This window comes from Chiloscyllium punctatum, chromosome 45, assembly GCF_047496795.1.
Source record: "Chiloscyllium punctatum isolate Juve2018m chromosome 45, sChiPun1.3, whole genome shotgun sequence".
NCBI lineage: Eukaryota > Metazoa > Chordata > Chondrichthyes > Orectolobiformes > Hemiscylliidae > Chiloscyllium > Chiloscyllium punctatum.
The window spans coordinates 49,744,426-49,761,435 of NC_092783.1; the positions used below are offsets into that span (position 1 = coordinate 49,744,426).

Sequence of the window (17,010 nt, forward strand, 5' to 3'; positions counted from 1 at the left end):
GTCTATGTATAAGGAAGGTATTTCAAGCCAGTTACACAAGCATAGTTATTTGGAGGTTATGCGTTTTAGGGCAAGTGAAGATTATCTTTCCTGAGGGTAACTGTACAGTTGGCTGCATTGCAGGAGACACCAGCAATTTATTGACCACAGTGTCCAGACTGCACTGTAATAAGCCCATTTATTGAGTTTAACATTGTGCCGCTATCAACATTCAATCTTAAAAGGCAGGGAGAAAGTACTGTTCACCTTCCTGAAAAATCACATTAAAATGTCATCGTCATCGTCATCTTCGGGAGGAATATTTGTTTATAACCTGTGACAGCTAATTACTGGAAGTCAGACTTTTCCAGGTAAACTCCTCTTTCTTTTGCAGCAGAAGATGGTGATTGTGTTGTAAAGACTGCAGCCTTTTTACTTCCTTTTGTTGTTTTGCAATTGAGCTTTCAGCAGTGCTGCTTCATTTCTTGGGACAGTGATGTTGTATGGAATTCAAAGCCATTATGGTTTTTCTCTTCATTTTGACCATAGTAACAGCAAGGCATGTCAGACATATTTTTAACTTTTTAAAAACTTCTGAGCATAGCTGTTAATTTTGCTTCTGAGCGACAGAGGAGATCAGTTTGAGATTTTAAGTTGCTGCTTCGAAATGGAATGGCAAGTGTGGAACCTTGACAGTTTGTGCAGTTTGGTTCTGGTGTAATAACATCACCATTTAATTCATTCATTAGAATCTATAGCCATTTTCAAATCTACTGAAGGAACTCTTAATTCTTTAGGGCGGCACGGTGGTTAGCACTGCTGCCTCACAGCGCCAGAGACCTGGGTTCAATTCCCGCCTCAGGCGACTGACTGTGTGGAGTTTGCACGTTCTCCCAGTGTCTGTGTGGGTTTCCTGCGGGTGCTCCGGTTTCCTCCCACAGTCCAAAGGTGTGCAGGTCAGGTAAATTGGCTACGCTAAATTGCCCGTAGTGTTAGATAAGGGGTAAATGTTGCACTTTGGCGGGGCGGTGTGGACTTGTTGGCCCGAAGGGCCTGTTTCCACACTGTAAGTAATCTAATCTTAATGTGGTGGGAACATGCCAATGGAATGCCTTTAATCAATCTTCTGATCAGCCTGTTCTGTGATGTTAGCGCATATCTCTGAAATGGGTAGAACTTCATCCCAGGCCTCCTGGCTCAGAGGTAAAGGTGCTACCACTGCCACAAGATTTCACTCCAGGGAACCATGCTTTTTAAAGCATTGGAATAAATTGGAAGAAGTGTTGTGTCCTGGACATGACTGACTAAATGTTGTTCTTGAGATTTTTAAAAATGCCCTGCAATGAAATTTCAGCCAGCCTGCTTTAGCAACTGCCACAGAGCTCCTCATTATCTTCAATTTTACTTCCAATAGTTTAGACATGCATCAGGAGTCCTGTTGGGAATTTTAAGGGGACCAACCAATTACATAGGTTCTTTTGAAGAAAATTTGAGCACAGCGATTTAAACAATAGAGTGAAATGTGTGCAGAATTTATCTATTTCAATACATTACATTTGATTACCCAGAATGTCATTATACACTGGAAACCAAACTGAAAGGTGAGTGTAACCATTAAAACAAAATGGTTCAGCAACTCTGTGATTTGAACAGGTTTGCTGATGGTTTTCCACTCCAGTGTAAAGTGGAAAACTGCACTCAGCATTCAAATGAAGAGTTCAACAAATTTCAATGAACTCTTGCAATGAAAGAAAATTAGTTACAGGAGTTGACATGATTTGAAAGACAAAAAGTCTGTACTTGCATGAAATCTAATTTCATTAATCCTTGAAAAACTTCACTGCATCTTTAATAATAGATCACAAATATATCCTGCCAATAGCTGAACTGCGGAGACTGTGAAGATTCCAATTTAGACCCATGTTTTTGTTCTTTCATTGGCTTATCAGAGGAAAGAGAAATCCAAGTTTGCCTGAATGATAGTGATAACCCAGTCCACGAGCAGGAGTATTTGTTGATCAGCACCTGTGTGGATGTTAAGAAAAGACCTCAGAACCAAGGTGGCTAAAATGTTGGTACCTTGTACATGAATATGGTTATTTGGGCAAAATATGGGAAAATGGAGTCAACGCTTTTATGAAAGGAGAGGAAGAAAATTGGGAGAAGGAAAAATATTCACTTTCTTTTTACATTATAATGTGTATCTCAATAATTTTGCGTATTCAAAGAAAATCAGTTTTCATAAGATGTCAATTAAAACTAAAAGTTTAACTTTTCATTTTATCAATTTTAACATCAAACGTTCAGAGGACTTTTTTGTGGAGGTGGGGGGTTAGATTGCCTCAGTTGAATGAATGGGGAAAAATTGGAGGTTTAGGGCAAATCTAAGGATGTGAAAGTATTAGGAATTGGACCGGTTATTTTATGTCTTTATCATAGGACTTTGGGGCATTCCCAGGTATGGATGCAACATTGTGAGACAGAATTGGGCTTTGAAAAAGATTAAGGAAAAAAAAGTATTGCTTGAAGGCAGCTTCACTAATGGAGTGGATGAAAGACTTGAGTTTGAGATCAAGATAGTTTGAAATAAATCAATAAATGTGAATAGATAACTAATCATAAAGCTATTGCAGTTTAGACATGAAGCCTGTTGGATAAACTTATAAAAACAATCTGTCATTGAAGAAAAGTAGATTTTTCGTTTAAGAGACTTGAGACAAGGACATAATGATTCTGCCATTGTACTCTAAGAAAAAATAAAATTGTGTGCAATGGAAACATGAGTAAGAAAGAATTTGTTTGGAATCCAAAAAGAAGTATTTTAGTTAATGAAGAATAACTTTTCTATTGGAAGATTTGGCTACACTGAGGCATCTATTTTGTAAGTTTATATGATCCTTCAATTAGAGCACAAGTGGAGCATTGGCATGAGTACTGGGATCAAAGGGAGCTGTTCCAGTGCAAAGGACTTCATTTGAACTGTGCTGGGAACATTGTTCTGGCAAATCGATCAACTGTGACGGTAGAGATGGTTTTAAACTAAATGGTGGGGTTTGGGTGGGTGTGGAATGTAGGCTAATGAAGCACAAGCCTTACAAGGCAGCTGTTTAGATTAGAATTCTCAACATCTACAGTGTACAATCATAGCAAATAGGGTTTGGGTTGATGGGAGGGAGAGAATGTTTAAAAGACAGAATTAATGACTCTTATTTGAATTCCATAGTATTTGAAACATCATAAATGAATTAATGGCACAAACATAGGTTAATGGGTATGATCTTACAGCTATTACAGTGCAAAATCTTTTCTGACTTCATTCCTTAGTGGCCTTATGCTAACTTTTTAAGATAAAAGTCAATTGTTTTTTATTTCTCTATCAGAGGAAGTGCTTCCAATCTACCCTTGAAAATCACTTTGTCATTATAGAACCGCAACAAGGACTAGAACTGTTATTGATGACTAGACTGATCATGGATTATGCTTGAATATTGATGGATAGACAACAGTGCAGTCATTGGGAAAGTAACTGAATGATAATTGAATGTGGCATTTTCCAGAAGGAACAAGTGTAGACTGAGATCAAGATTGAAGAGTTGATGTGGATGAGAGCAAATATGAAGTCAGAGACTCATAGCCAACATTTCTAAGGGCGTGTAATGAAAACCTTGTCTATTATTGTAAGATTGTTAACTGAAGTGTCCAGGATCATGATTAATTAGGAAATTGGATGTGTAAAATCATATTGTGCTTTCTGTTGTACTTGTAGCCCAATAGCATCTTCCTTCAAACTGAGATTTTTTTATTTCTGTCTAAATGCCACCTTATCTATCAGTTTTGTTTGCTTCCTAATGTAAAAACTGATGGTCTGCTAATCTCAGTGATTTAATCAAAAGCACAAAAGCTAATTACAATGATCATATTAGACCCATTCCATTTCAGCACACCTGTCTCACAAATATTAATAGAAATCAGCAAATGGTTATGTTATTCTATGTACTTTTCTCACAGAACAGGAGGAGAAGGGTTAAAGTCTGTATCACATGTTTTGGTGACTTTAGGTAGGGGATGTAGGGAAAGGTGGGGAGTCTGACCTAAAGGAGACCACATCCCCTACTGCACTAATGTAGATTTTAATCTATGCATAGTGAAAATGTCATAATCAATCTAAATTAAATCTCAGGTGAGTTCACTCTTCAATTCAGCACAAGAAGTAATGATGCACAAACTATCTTTCCAATAGCACCAATTCTCACCAAGAATAATGCAAAAACTGGACTGATTGGGCCATGGCTAATTACTCCTCTGCTTTCCTATCTCACTAACAGTTGTTTTATCCAATGCTCTTCGTGGTCAATCGTTATCCAATGTATGTATTGCTGATCTATTGATCTGCTCTTCTCAGCATGTGGATCTGATTTCTTCTCTTCCCTCTGCTCCTCTCCTCTCCTCCCCACCCCTCCCCAACCACACCCCCCTCAAAAAAAAATTGTTCTAATAGTGCAGAATCTGTTAGGCGGGTCTAGTATTCTCATCTTCATTTGGCACAGGACACGGAAGAAGCAATCAAAAAGATTCACCAGAGATGGTGAATGGCCAAGTTGGTTTGTTATTTGACATGGCGTCTCCAGGTGAAGACAGTTTTTTTTAAAAGAAGTTTTCTTTTGATTCAACAAGTTTGTAGCTGTGATGTTTTCAAGGGTGCCTTAAACTTGCCACCAGTTCAAATATTGGGCCTATACTCGAATGTTTACACATTACCTTCTCTGCTGCACTGCATGTCTGTGTGTTGCTGATCGTGAGCTTGTGTATTGTGATGTTCAGCTTGTCCTGCTGGTTTTACCAATAAAATTACCTTACCATGCAAAAAGTTATTTTGATGACTAGCATGGGAAAATTTGACACTTGATTGTTATGCATCATGGGTCCATTGTGTTGTACAGTTTCACTGGATTGTGGTAATGTTTTCCCCTCTGTCTTCACCATTGAAGTGGTGCATCTTACACTTTGCTTTAAAATGCATTGTCCAACTTAGGTGATTATTGGTCCATTTTACTTCAGTGCAGTTAAAAATATCTTCTTAGTGTTCACATGCTCACGTCTTTAGAATGGCAAGTGTTAGTGGAACCATCCAAATAGAAAATAAAATTTAATGTGTACAATGCAATCCATTTATACCCACTTGTCCCTAGCTATTTAATATAAAATACAATACAGTAGTTTTCTCTTAATTTTGGTGTTATTTATTCAGTTCTTCTGTTTGAATGCTATCCATTTAATGCCCTCCATTTCTTGGGTTACTTTCTATCATTTTGTACAAATTTGTGCTGTGTGTTTGACCAATGCTGTTATTACCATTTTAATCCCCTGTTTTAGCCTGTGAAACTTAATTGCACTTAAATCGTAGGTATGTTAACACTGTTAGTTAACCTTAAAAGATTGGAGGTATAGCTGAGCCTTGGTACTCCAGTGTGTATCCAATGTGGTAAGGTGTGTAAAGGTATTTCAGGATTCCAATCTTTCCATTACAATCTAGGTTTATGTCTATTAGTGAAATGAAGTCACCTAGTTCCTGAATATTGCAGGCAGAGGCTTTCATTCTGGTCACTTGGCCATTCCTTCATTTGTGAAGTTGAAGTTAACCACTATTGAAAGTTTGGGTGGAAAAAGGGATAGAAGACAATAATATTGCAAGAATATCTATGCATAGCCCAGTCCTTTTGTGACTGATTCATTTGCTATATCATTTTCTACAACCTGTTTCATCTTATTTATGTTCTGCGACATGATTCTTTTACTTTTATTTCATTTTCTCTTAAGAACTCCTTTAATATCTTCAACCTTGATATTAAATTGGGTTTTATAATAAGATGCTTCCAATTTTTGGTTTGTTAGTGACCTATTCAGACGTTCTCACCTTACAGCTGGTGTCAGAAATTTGGTTCTGAATTTTTGCTGTTGGAAGAGAAATTTTAAACTAACTTAGCTTAAAGAATGGACTGTCATTAAACCATCAGCTTGTTGTCCTCCACATCAGGCATTGCTCATTTTAAGTACAGTACAGTACATACCAAGCATGGAAAAGCCATATATTTGGAAAGATTTTTTTTTAACAACTAATTTTTATTTTTCTTCATTTGTCACAAGTTTACATTTCCAGTTGTCTTTTTTTTTATTTACAGCTTTCCATTGCACTCAGTTCTGGCCACTTTAAAATTGGCAACATCTATGATCTCCATTCTCTCAGCGCACAATCTGCCAAAAATCAATCCCACTGTTCATCACCAAGACCAAATTTTTTTGACTTTCTCTTTTTGGCTCCTCTGTCCTACAGATCAAAGTGGTGAATGCGTTCCGCAGTTCCTTGTATGAGGGGATAGAGAAACCAGAATCTCGAAGCTCCATCCACAACTTCATGACGCACCCAGAATTTGGAATGGAAGATGACGAGCCTCGGATCCCACTGATTGATGAGACTGATGTAGAAATCAATGGACTTGCCCCAAGCCCACCCAATAAGAATAACAATGCTGTTGACAGTGGAATTGGCTTACCCCTCACAGACGCTAGCAAGCTTGCCTCTTCCAGTCCAGGAAGTCCCTTACACAGTCTAGAAACATCTGTCTGAACCTCTTTCCACAACATCCCCCCCACCCTTACCACCCTTGCTCCCAACTCCCCCAACCACGCCCCAAGTGGATCTCCAATCCATGAACTTGCAGCTTTCACTCTGTTTTGATTGTTTTGCAGGAAGCAAAAAAAATTGAATGATAATTGGCAAATTGACAGGAAGTCTGCAGATCCTAAAGCATTTTATGTAGGATGAGTGAATGTTTCTGGCAATATGTCATCTGAACATGAAACACTATCTTAAGATTGTAAAACACACTAACTGTCATACCAGAATAATGTACAGAATGGTGAGAGTTAACAGAACAATTTGTCGACTTTTACTTCTGCTGTCACCAGCACTTTGGAGTTTACAAGATGTCTGTTTCAATTTATTCAAATTGAAAAGGCCACAGATTTCAATAACAGTGAAATGAAATGCCAAAAAAAATACCAATTCTATATTTCCTGGAGAGTGTTGTTTGCAGTATGATAAACGGGAATTGTTCTTGTAGTTTGGTTCATGTGTGGAGCAGCAGGGAGGACAGACTTAAACTAACTTATAATATTAGTTGTTAGTTTGACATGGCTTGCTGATGACCAGTATTAGGTCACTTTTGTAGCCAACTGCCAAGTGGCTTTCAACATTTCACTGACAGAGGCAAGTGGCGAAATCTCCTAAATTTCAATGTGCTGGTTGTGCTTCACATCACTTGTACACTATAACTATCTTTTGGTCTCCTGGCAAGGTGTGATCCATGTCTACCCTTTTGCAAGTGGTCAGCAGTAATGTTCCAGTCTCAATGGGAAAGCTGTTAAAAATCCTTTGAAGACTATCTTTGTATCAGCAATTTTAGATTATTTGCAGGGTTGGGGTTTGATTGAGGTGGGGAGGAAGGGTGTAGAGAAATGGTGGCACTTGTATTTTTTTGGTTGGTCGTGGTGACAGATTATAGTTATTTTTGTTGACTGCCAGATGTTCAGCTTCCCATTAAAATTGAGTGGAAGCGGGTTGTCTAATCATTCAGTGCGCCGGGCTATGGTGACATCAGATGCACACTGAAATGTATTCTGCCTTCTGACAAGGTGACTGATGTCTGAGACTAAAAGTCTAATGAGGCAATCGAGAGCAAATCTTTCAGTCCAATTTAATATAAATGATGTATGGTAAAGCTACTTAGATCCTTCTCAGTAGCCTTCTAAATTCACATTTGGTTCATACCTTTCTTCAACAAAAACATAAAGCCAAGTGGGATCAAAATTTGGTAGGAGTTTGGTTTGGAATGTATGTTTCTGGCAGCATATTTGCTACTTAGTTTAAAGTCTGTTGCAGGGGCTTCAATTCCACAATGGCAGTGTTGCCTGTTCAGTTCTAATTTGGGACTCTTTTTGGAATGATACGTACACTTAAACTGGAATAAAAGAATGGCGTTCGCTTAACTGGTAGGCAAAATGAGGGAAGCATAGTGGCATATCATGATTACATTTGAGTTTGTGGGAAAGGTTTCTCTCACACAAAAATAAGCTTTTACTTAAACCTTAGCAAGCCTGCTGTTATCATCATACACATTAATTTTTATAACCATTTGTTCACTTGCCTGTTTGGTTCTGCACATGATACTTCCTGAAATATTGGCCATGCGTTGATGCCTTCATAATTCAGTGAAACTGATTATATTTAGCCATTCAGTGAATACAGTGGAAGGGAACTTGATTCTGCTGAACTAAAGTTTAAGTGAAGTTTTCAGGATGCAGAGTTACTAAGTGGCCAGGTATTCTGACCTTTTGATTAAGCAGTGACTTGTAACATTAAAAAATTTGAATAATGGGGCGAATCTTCATGACATCATGCAAATCCTTGGGTACACAACTTTGAATGATGGCAGATTCTTTATGGATCAATTACTTGATACAGTAGAGCTGTTTTAGATGGTACTAGAATTTGTATTTAGTCTCCTGCCTGCATGTTGGTTGAGATGTATGTTTGAAGTACCTTTCCTCTAAAATATTGTCTAAAGTGATTCCCTGCAACCCACACCACTCAGCACCTTTTTAAGTAATCCGATCTGAAGAGATAAAATGTATTACTGCATAAGAACAATGTTTCTGACATTTTTTCCTAACCAAAACCTTTAAAATATTGGTAAGTACAGAACTCAAAAGCTCCTCTTTTTTCCGTAGTACTAGGATGGGTAATGTAGTATATGGCAGCTGCCAAAGTTGATTTTAAAGTCTTCGAGGAGTAATGACAAAAAGCAGTTTTTGTCTACACTAAATACTGAAATAAACAAGACAAGAATTGTAATTTATCTTTGATCATGAGGTGATATTCTATCAACCAACCAAAAAGGGACATTACAGCTTTAATAGGACAATGTTAAGTTATAAAAGAATGTGATATTCTAACTTTCACTTAACGATGAAGGAAGTGGAAGGATATTTCTTTCTACCACTATGCACTAAGTGTACCTTTTTAGTTTAATTTGTTTGTACCTGAACCAAAATCACCTCTTTGCATCTCCTGTTAGCAAAGTTGTTGAGGTATATGTTGCATAGTTTTGTGGAAGAGGCGGAGCTTATAATTGTTGGAAATTATTCTAATTCCTCCAATCAATTCACATCTCCACCTTACCACAAAGCTGCATTAGATACATTTCACCATTCAGTTGCAGTTTCACACTTGCATAGTATGTTGAGAAAGGACTACAATAATGTTTAATAAGAAAACCTATCTTTGTTAGTAAGTAAGGAATTGGAATGTATAAATTGAGCCAACCCTTGTAGAAATGCGTATAAACTTGTTTTGAAATTAATCCTAACCAATAAATTAAAACCTTTAGCTATCTTTATTTAATCCACTAACAACAGTGTTGCTGACCATTTAAAACTGCAGGCCAAAATTTGGAATCTCAAAGGAAGAGCCCAGACCATAGTTTTTAAAAACTATTTATTGCATTCAACATTTTCTATCTATTTGCCAAAAGTTTCACTTCAGGTAGTTTTGTGTAAGGATAATTTTTCCACATAAGCTCTCCATGTTCTGCAACTTCTGCTTGGTTATTGAAATTTGGCTGGCTGCTGAAGATGTAATGTCTAATCTGACTGCTTCTGAGCTGCTGTAAGTGTTTCTTTAAGATTTTCTTATAAGAAAACCCTTTAAATCTTCTCTCAATCTTGCAGTGAAGATTGTGAATCACAAGGTATGTGTATTTGTTTTCTTTTTAAACAAGATCTCACTGCAAACCCCCCCCCCCGACTTCCGTCCCAATGCTTTAATTGCAAATTTGGATAGACAGAGAAATCTCGATGGGTGTCCCTGCTGTAATAAATTTGCAGTTTTTATTTCTCCCGCCCCTATAGCAGAGGTAGGTGAGGAAAATATTATGTCTAGTAAAGAGAACAGTAGTTGAAATTACAGTTTAAAATTAGGGGAATAAAATCTAATCTTCTATGCATATACTTAGATCAATATTGTATTGTATGATAGGTCCTGACCTTTATAAAGATGGCAAGGTGATTAGAAACTGAGGTCTGACTCAACAGCTGAAATATCTATATCTGCTGCAGTCCAATGGTGTAACGCATGTTAAACATTCTCTAAGCAGGAACTCTGGAGTGTATCTGAAGCAAAAGCTCCTTCTCCAGATTTGTGAAAGCTAGTTTTCAGTTCCAGAGAGCTTGAAATCTCTAATCATTGTGATGAGGATATTCAGTGGTCTAAACAAGAACAAAAGCATAGCCTGTGGCTAAACTACTGTAAGTTTTATTTTGCAATGAATAATTGCAGTTGCACCAGGATTAAGGTACTTATATAATCAAATGCTTTAACAGAACAGCTGTTCTGTGCCAAAAGATTCCAACATGAAAGAAACATGATTTAATGTTATATAAGAAGCACGTTTATTCCTCAAATTCAAATGAAATTGGGTGTACAGCAAGTTCAAAATCTGATCGATCTGCCTTTATATTGAATCATGAAGCAAAATTTATAGACAGCTCCAAATCTGAAGATTTGATGTTTGGTACCTGTTAAGTAAAGATGGAAATGGTCTTCAGGTATTTATCGATGCAGTTAGTAGTACAGGAGCTATCATCTGTTGTCTGTATAAAGCTTGTAGCTTATACAAAACAAATGAATCATAAGTAAAAATTTAAATTTTCTGATACTTAATGGTTTTCAGATTTGAAGGTGAACTTTTCCGCTGTTGTTCAAGTGTCCTTTTAAGAGCACCACCCTCTTGAGTCAAGAATGGACTCTAAGCATCCATTGCAGTTACCGATTTACATATTTCTGCAGCACTGTAGAAGCAATATGATATGGATTAGTTATCTGGTGGTTATTGAATAGTTTATTTTCATGTACTTGAGGTTTATGCACTTTCTTGTGTGTATCTGCACTTCCAATTGAATTCACTCTAAAACTGTGTGGACTGTGAATTATTCTGCTAATGGTAAGTCTTAGCTTTACTGCAGATTAATGCTCCAAGAAATTACTGCAACAGGTCTTGTCTGAGCATACTATCTTAAGGAAAGAGAATAAAAATAATCGGCAAACCTTTTTCAGTTTTTTTCAGTCATTCAAAACAAGGGCATTTTTCAGTTTGAATTATATTGCTACTTTCATGTGAATGGTCTCAAAAATGGTCCCACAGTATCAGCTGTGTTTCCCGTTAGCTAACAGTGCCCATGCTGTGACATTATGGATTGGCAAAAAGAGCTGGTTTGTGTACAGTATTCAAACTCTTCTAATTTTCTGACAATTTCTGGCATTTTAATATTAACTTCTGACACTTTTTAGACAATTCATCATTATTTGCTTCTACTCAGTAAATTAAACTTCCAGTAAAATCTTTTGAATTGTTTCTGGCTGTTTAAATGCAACATGTCGTCACCAAGTCTTGAGGTTTCTTTCTAATGTCCTTCACTACTTCCGTCACCACTTTCAGTGTTTATAAATATCCCTGTCGATTTTCTATCAGCCTGCACACCGATTTATGTCCAGTTGAAATGAATTACTCTTTATCTGATCTGACTCTTGGATTTTTGTTTTTATCTCCCACCTTTTTCTATCTCTCCTGCACAGACTCGAGATATTGAGAGACTGACTTCTCAAGCTCTTTTTTTTTTAATTTGCCTGAATCCAGGCAATTCTCCCATGTCATCACAAAGATGTCAAACTACAGAAGAATTTCAAAATCCAAAAGAACGTTCACACTATAAAAAGAGTAAGCAACAATTACTGACCGCTTGTTAGAACCTTTGAACAGTTTCAAGGCTACTTTCTCTTCTCCACCTCTCTTACCACCATCTCTCAAGTATGTTATCAAATTGCACTGAAAGCTGGATCAGCTCTGTTCTACTCCTGTCACCCCGAAAAGCCCCAGGTTCACATTGATCAGTCATAAAAAATTCTTTAAACAGTAAATTAATTCTAATTTTATAAACTTTAATCACACTCAACCTGCTTCGGTCTCCTGTCCCTGACCAAGTCATGACTTCAGGATAAACCAATGCCACAAGCATTCTGTCTGTCTTAGTGGCTGGCTGTTCAGAGGGAAGTGTGTATGTCTAATGAAGAACAGTCCACCTTTATAAATGAAATTAATTTAATGGGAAGTGTGCAATTCAAAACTGTGTTGTGTATTAATGCAAGTTATGCCAGAGGCTGAAATTTTCCTTTAAATCAATAACTTCTGTGATGAACTAAATTGATCATGTGCTCAAAAAATGTTCACTTTCATTTGGAGACATATCACTTTCAATGGATATCTACCATCCTTTCTACTGCACTTCAGGCACAGGTTAGTACGACTTGCAGCTTGATGAGAGACTCCTGAATTATCACTGGGGTTTTAAAAAAAAAGGTGCAGAAATAAATAAATAGTCGTCTTGGTGGGTGTTCTGGGCTGCCTTATCACAAAAGCGGTATTACGTTACATTTTCTATTTTACAACATGAATCATATGCCTTTATAAACATAGAATGGTGACTATGAAGACTAAACATAAGGAATTTGGAAAAATAGGTTTGATTCCACTAAAAATCCACCTCAGATTTATTATTTAATATGGAAAGAGATATTTTTCCAGTTTTGGGACCACAAGCATGATAAACTATTTTTAAACAACGTATGAAAATTGTCTACAATCCCCATCTTCCTGGCACATCTTTACCTCATCGGGTAAACAGCTTGAAGAGTGTACATGTTAATTACCGGTTTTCTAAATGTGTGGTCTTGTGGAGCAAGTACTTGTGAAGCACAATCAAATAGTTGGGACTGACCTGCTCTAACATAGTAAATGATTGATAAAAGGTGAAGAACCTGTTAAAGTGGTCACAAAGCGGTGATTGTAGACTGCTAGTTTACTGACATCAGCTTTTTGAGGAGATTACAATCAACCTTGGCCTGACCTAGAAGCAAATTATCACCACAATCATACAGTACAGAAGAGGCACTTCAGCCCATTGGGTCTGTACCATTTTGTTAAAATATATATAAAATTTGTGTGTATAATGCATCTGGATGTTGTCTATGTGGGTTAGATTCTTTTTTTCCAACAAAGTTAAAGCTTTTTTCTGTGTGCTACGTCTGTTGCTAATCAACAACAGGCACTTGAAACTTACGTGAAGCCATGCTTACAGTTAATGATTTGGGATTTCAGAAAAGAAACTAATTTTGCAGGATGTATCAATACTAACCTGCATTGATCTTACCCTGATTACATCAAGGTGTCAGGAAGAAATCTACCAACAAACACTTAACAGTAGAAGCACTTGGATGATCTAGACGATTCTAAAGGTAATGGACTAGAATGTAAGACACTAATTGTTGTCTATTCAATTTGACATTAACTTGAGCAAAGTAAATGACTGACTTTTTTTCCTTCATTCAATCCCTTGAACATTTGCAACCAATATTCTTGCAGTTGCATACTTTCTTAAAGTCTTTGTGTTAAGCAAGAGAGAGTTTACAGAAAATAGAGGTGTCAGATTATGTAACCGGATACATGCATGTTTGTGTCACAGTGCAGAGTCATCACTTCGGTAACAAATCCTTGATTTGATTATTATTGATAATCATTTTTATTTCCTATCTATAGACAGCAACTTGGGACATCTTTGCTTCCACAATAAAATTGTGCTCCTTTCTTATCTTTTTATATATGCATTTTGTTAAAATGTGTCTAAAATTTTGCTTTGTGTATAACTTTGTTTCTATGTTCTAAAATGTTCGATTTTCTTTGCTTAGTTTGAAAGTGGGCAACACTAGAAGAGTTTTTAAAAAACACACTATGGCTTAAGTTATTGAATAAAAAGTATGGTGCTGTAGCTTAAAGGTATATATCCTGTTTGATAAGTTTTTAAAAAAAACTAGTACAGCTTTGCTGACTTATGCCTTGAAAGATGGAATACTTATTAACTCTGTCATGTGTGTCCTTTGTGTGTTTTTCTTCATGAAGCAACAGCACGGTCTTAGTGCAATTTCAAACGCACATTACTGAGAAGTAATATCTTGGTTGCCTTTCTTCAAATTTAAATAGGGAGCTAAGGGAATCTTAATAACATATACACCTAACTCTTCTGCCTTCACAGTTTACTGTTTTTAATTGAAAACAATGTTCCAAGTGTTTACAACAAGTATAAATGTTGAATGAAAAAGGCAAAAGTGTTGCATCAATATCGGTGTCATTCACGTAGTCCACTTTCATCTGATTCAAGGGAATTATTGTTCTTCAGTTGAGAAGGCATGTGGTATAAAGAAATGAAATAAGACTTTGGAAGGAAGTCTTGTGATGCAATTCCATTGTGCAAGTGAATGTAGAAAATGTATTTTTGGGTTCTGGACAATTCCATCCTTCAATAAATACACTCGTGAAGCTAAACTATTTCTTGTAAAGCAGAGGAGAGCAAGATTGAGGCATCCAGTAGCTAGTGTAATACACACTGGTATTTTTGTAAAAAAAAATGAAAAACTTAAAAATTTTTAGAAAATGACTGAATAATTATGTGGTATGCATGACTTACTGTGGTGGATCAGAGCAATATGTACCCTGGTGTGTTTGCCACATTAGAGTTCAGCTTGGAGTGCTGATGCTGTATCTTGCATTTTGATATTTTTCTCTTATTACCAGTGACATAACCTCTATGTAAAATGTTTTGCATGTATTTATATGGTTCTTGTGATGGAATGAATAGTCAAAACAGCTTCTTCCAGAACACACCACAATCTGACAATACATCCAGTTGAGAAGTGAAAACAATTAAAAAAAAATTGGCAATGATTTATCAAACCTTAAATGCGTGATTCTAGAAGCTTCAGAGTATTTTTTTACAAGCAGCCTGCATTTGTGAATCATGAAGAATAATGTATCCTGCAATCTTTGTGTATTAAAAGAAAATAATAAATATTTCTCCATCAGTTGTTTATGGATAACTTTTTTATCCTGTTGTAAATAAACTCATTTTTTTTTGTTTATTTTGAACTATGCAAATGGGTCCGTAACTGTTTTCTTTTTAATTTCTCTTCCATTCAGTCTGTGTTTTGGTGGAATGTGTCTTGTTTTGGACAATGTGTAAACCATTTTGTAGTAAATGAACATGTAGAATGCAGTCTCTCCTTTTCCTGTTAAGCAAAGTTCAGACAACGATGTCGATTGAGTAAATACAAATAAAGAATCTGGGGGAATGGAAAACTATTGTGTGTCTCCATTACTGGTGGACTGTGCCCTGGATCCAGTGCTTGGCTGAATTTGGCTTGAATTTGAACTATTGTGTGAGTGGAATTGACTTTGAAACTTGCAACAGATATCCAATTTACACATTGGTTCAAGCAGATGAAGTAACTCATTTCTGCAGTGGTCAAATAGAAATTATAACAGAGTAATTTGTCAGTTAATGGAATGAACATCCTGCATTAACAAAGGTGACAAGTGTGGAAATACTCAGCAGGTTAGACAGTATTCTCAGCAAGGTAAAAACAATGACTGCAGATGCTGAAAACCAAATACTGGATTCGTGGTGGTGGAAGAGCACAGCAGTTCAGGCAGCATCCAACGAGCAGCGAAATCGACGTTTCGGGCAAAAGCCCTTCATCAGGTGAAGGGCTTTTGCCCGAAACGTCGATTTCGCTGCTCGTTGGATGCTGCCTGAACTGCTGTGCTCTTCCAGCACCACTAATCCAGTATTCTCAGCAAGACGAGAGTTAATGTTTCAGGTCTTTGACTCTCCTGCACGACTGGAAAGGACTTGAAATATCTTTGTATGCAGGGGAAATGGGGAGACCCCCTGATGGTGGAAGGTGGGGGAAATTAAATGGTAAAGGGAGTGGTAATGGGGCAGGACACACCAGGTGTGCCCAGAAGAGATGTAAATGGCAGAATGATCAACAATTGTCATCTGAAAGGAAACCGTGTAAACCAAACCAGCCAAATAAAGGAAATGCAAGGGGGCAAAACTTCAAATTGTGTAATTTATTAATTCCAATATTGTACTGATCAAAAAATGAAATGCAGTTGTTTGAGCTTCATTAACCTCTGTCCTGTAGTAATCTAATTTGAGCAAGGTGAAGAATTGAAATAACAAACCGGAGGGAGTGCAAGGCCATGTTTGTATCTTGAATAGGGATGCGCTACAAAAGTGGCTCTCTACCAATCCAAGAAACAATACCTCATCTTTCCAGTCATTAAAATTCCATTTCTGTTGGTTCAGACTAGTACAATCTCAGTCCAAATCAAAATTTTATGAATTCTAAGAGCAACCCTTCACAATTTGGACTGATTCTGTTAAAGTTTGAGTACTGAGAGAACTTGCTGAGGTGTTAGAAATGAAATTTTAAACTGAGGCTTCTTCTGCATGCCCATTGGAAATATTTGAAAGAAGCAGGAATCTTTTCCCAGTCTCCAATTAACATTCCTATCCTGCTGACATCAAATGCACTGGTCATCTCATTGTAATGCATAAGATCAATGGCCAGAAAGTGGTTAGTGTTTAGTAATTTGCTAAACACCAAATGTTGTGAAATTCTATCTACATAAACGAAAATTTTCCTTTGTATGTTTTGATCACTCTGGAGGGAAAAGGAATCTTGTTTGATTTAATGATGATATCCTGGTCTTTCTGTCACTTGCTGCTCACCATCTACAATCTAAACCCCACACCTCACATCACAGATATAACTACAGGCTTACATTTGATCTTACAAATTCATGAGTAGTTAAGAGCTATAACGAATGGGTGAAATTCCTTTTTTACGCAGCATTATGAAGCTCTGAAATGCTCAGTGATTGAAGTCGAGGTCAATGAAGTATTTCCACACTTGTCACCTTTGCTAACGCACAATGTTCATTCCATTAACTGACAAATTACTGTTATAATTTCTATTTAACCACTGCAGCAAGTCAAATGTTAGGGTGTCCTAAAGGAAAA

At 36.8% G+C, this 17,010-nt stretch overlaps 1 protein-coding gene across 10 annotated transcripts in view; it reads left to right on the forward strand.

Moving 5' to 3' along the window:
* LOC140467388 (plasma membrane calcium-transporting ATPase 1-like) overlaps positions 1-15,278 on the forward strand; it is a 252,286-nt gene extending 237,008 nt beyond the window's left edge. For 7 of the 10 annotated variants that reach the window (XM_072563711.1, XM_072563710.1, XM_072563707.1 and 4 more), the window contains one exon: positions 6,311-15,278. In XM_072563711.1, the coding sequence (XP_072419812.1) occupies positions 6,311-6,604 (294 nt within the window). In that variant the 3' untranslated portion in view covers positions 6,605-15,278. The remainder of the gene's footprint in view (positions 1-6,310) is intronic. The other 3 variants (XM_072563715.1, XM_072563716.1, XR_011955441.1) reach the window with 2 other exon arrangements.
* The last annotated feature ends 1,732 nt before the right edge of the window (positions 15,279-17,010 follow it).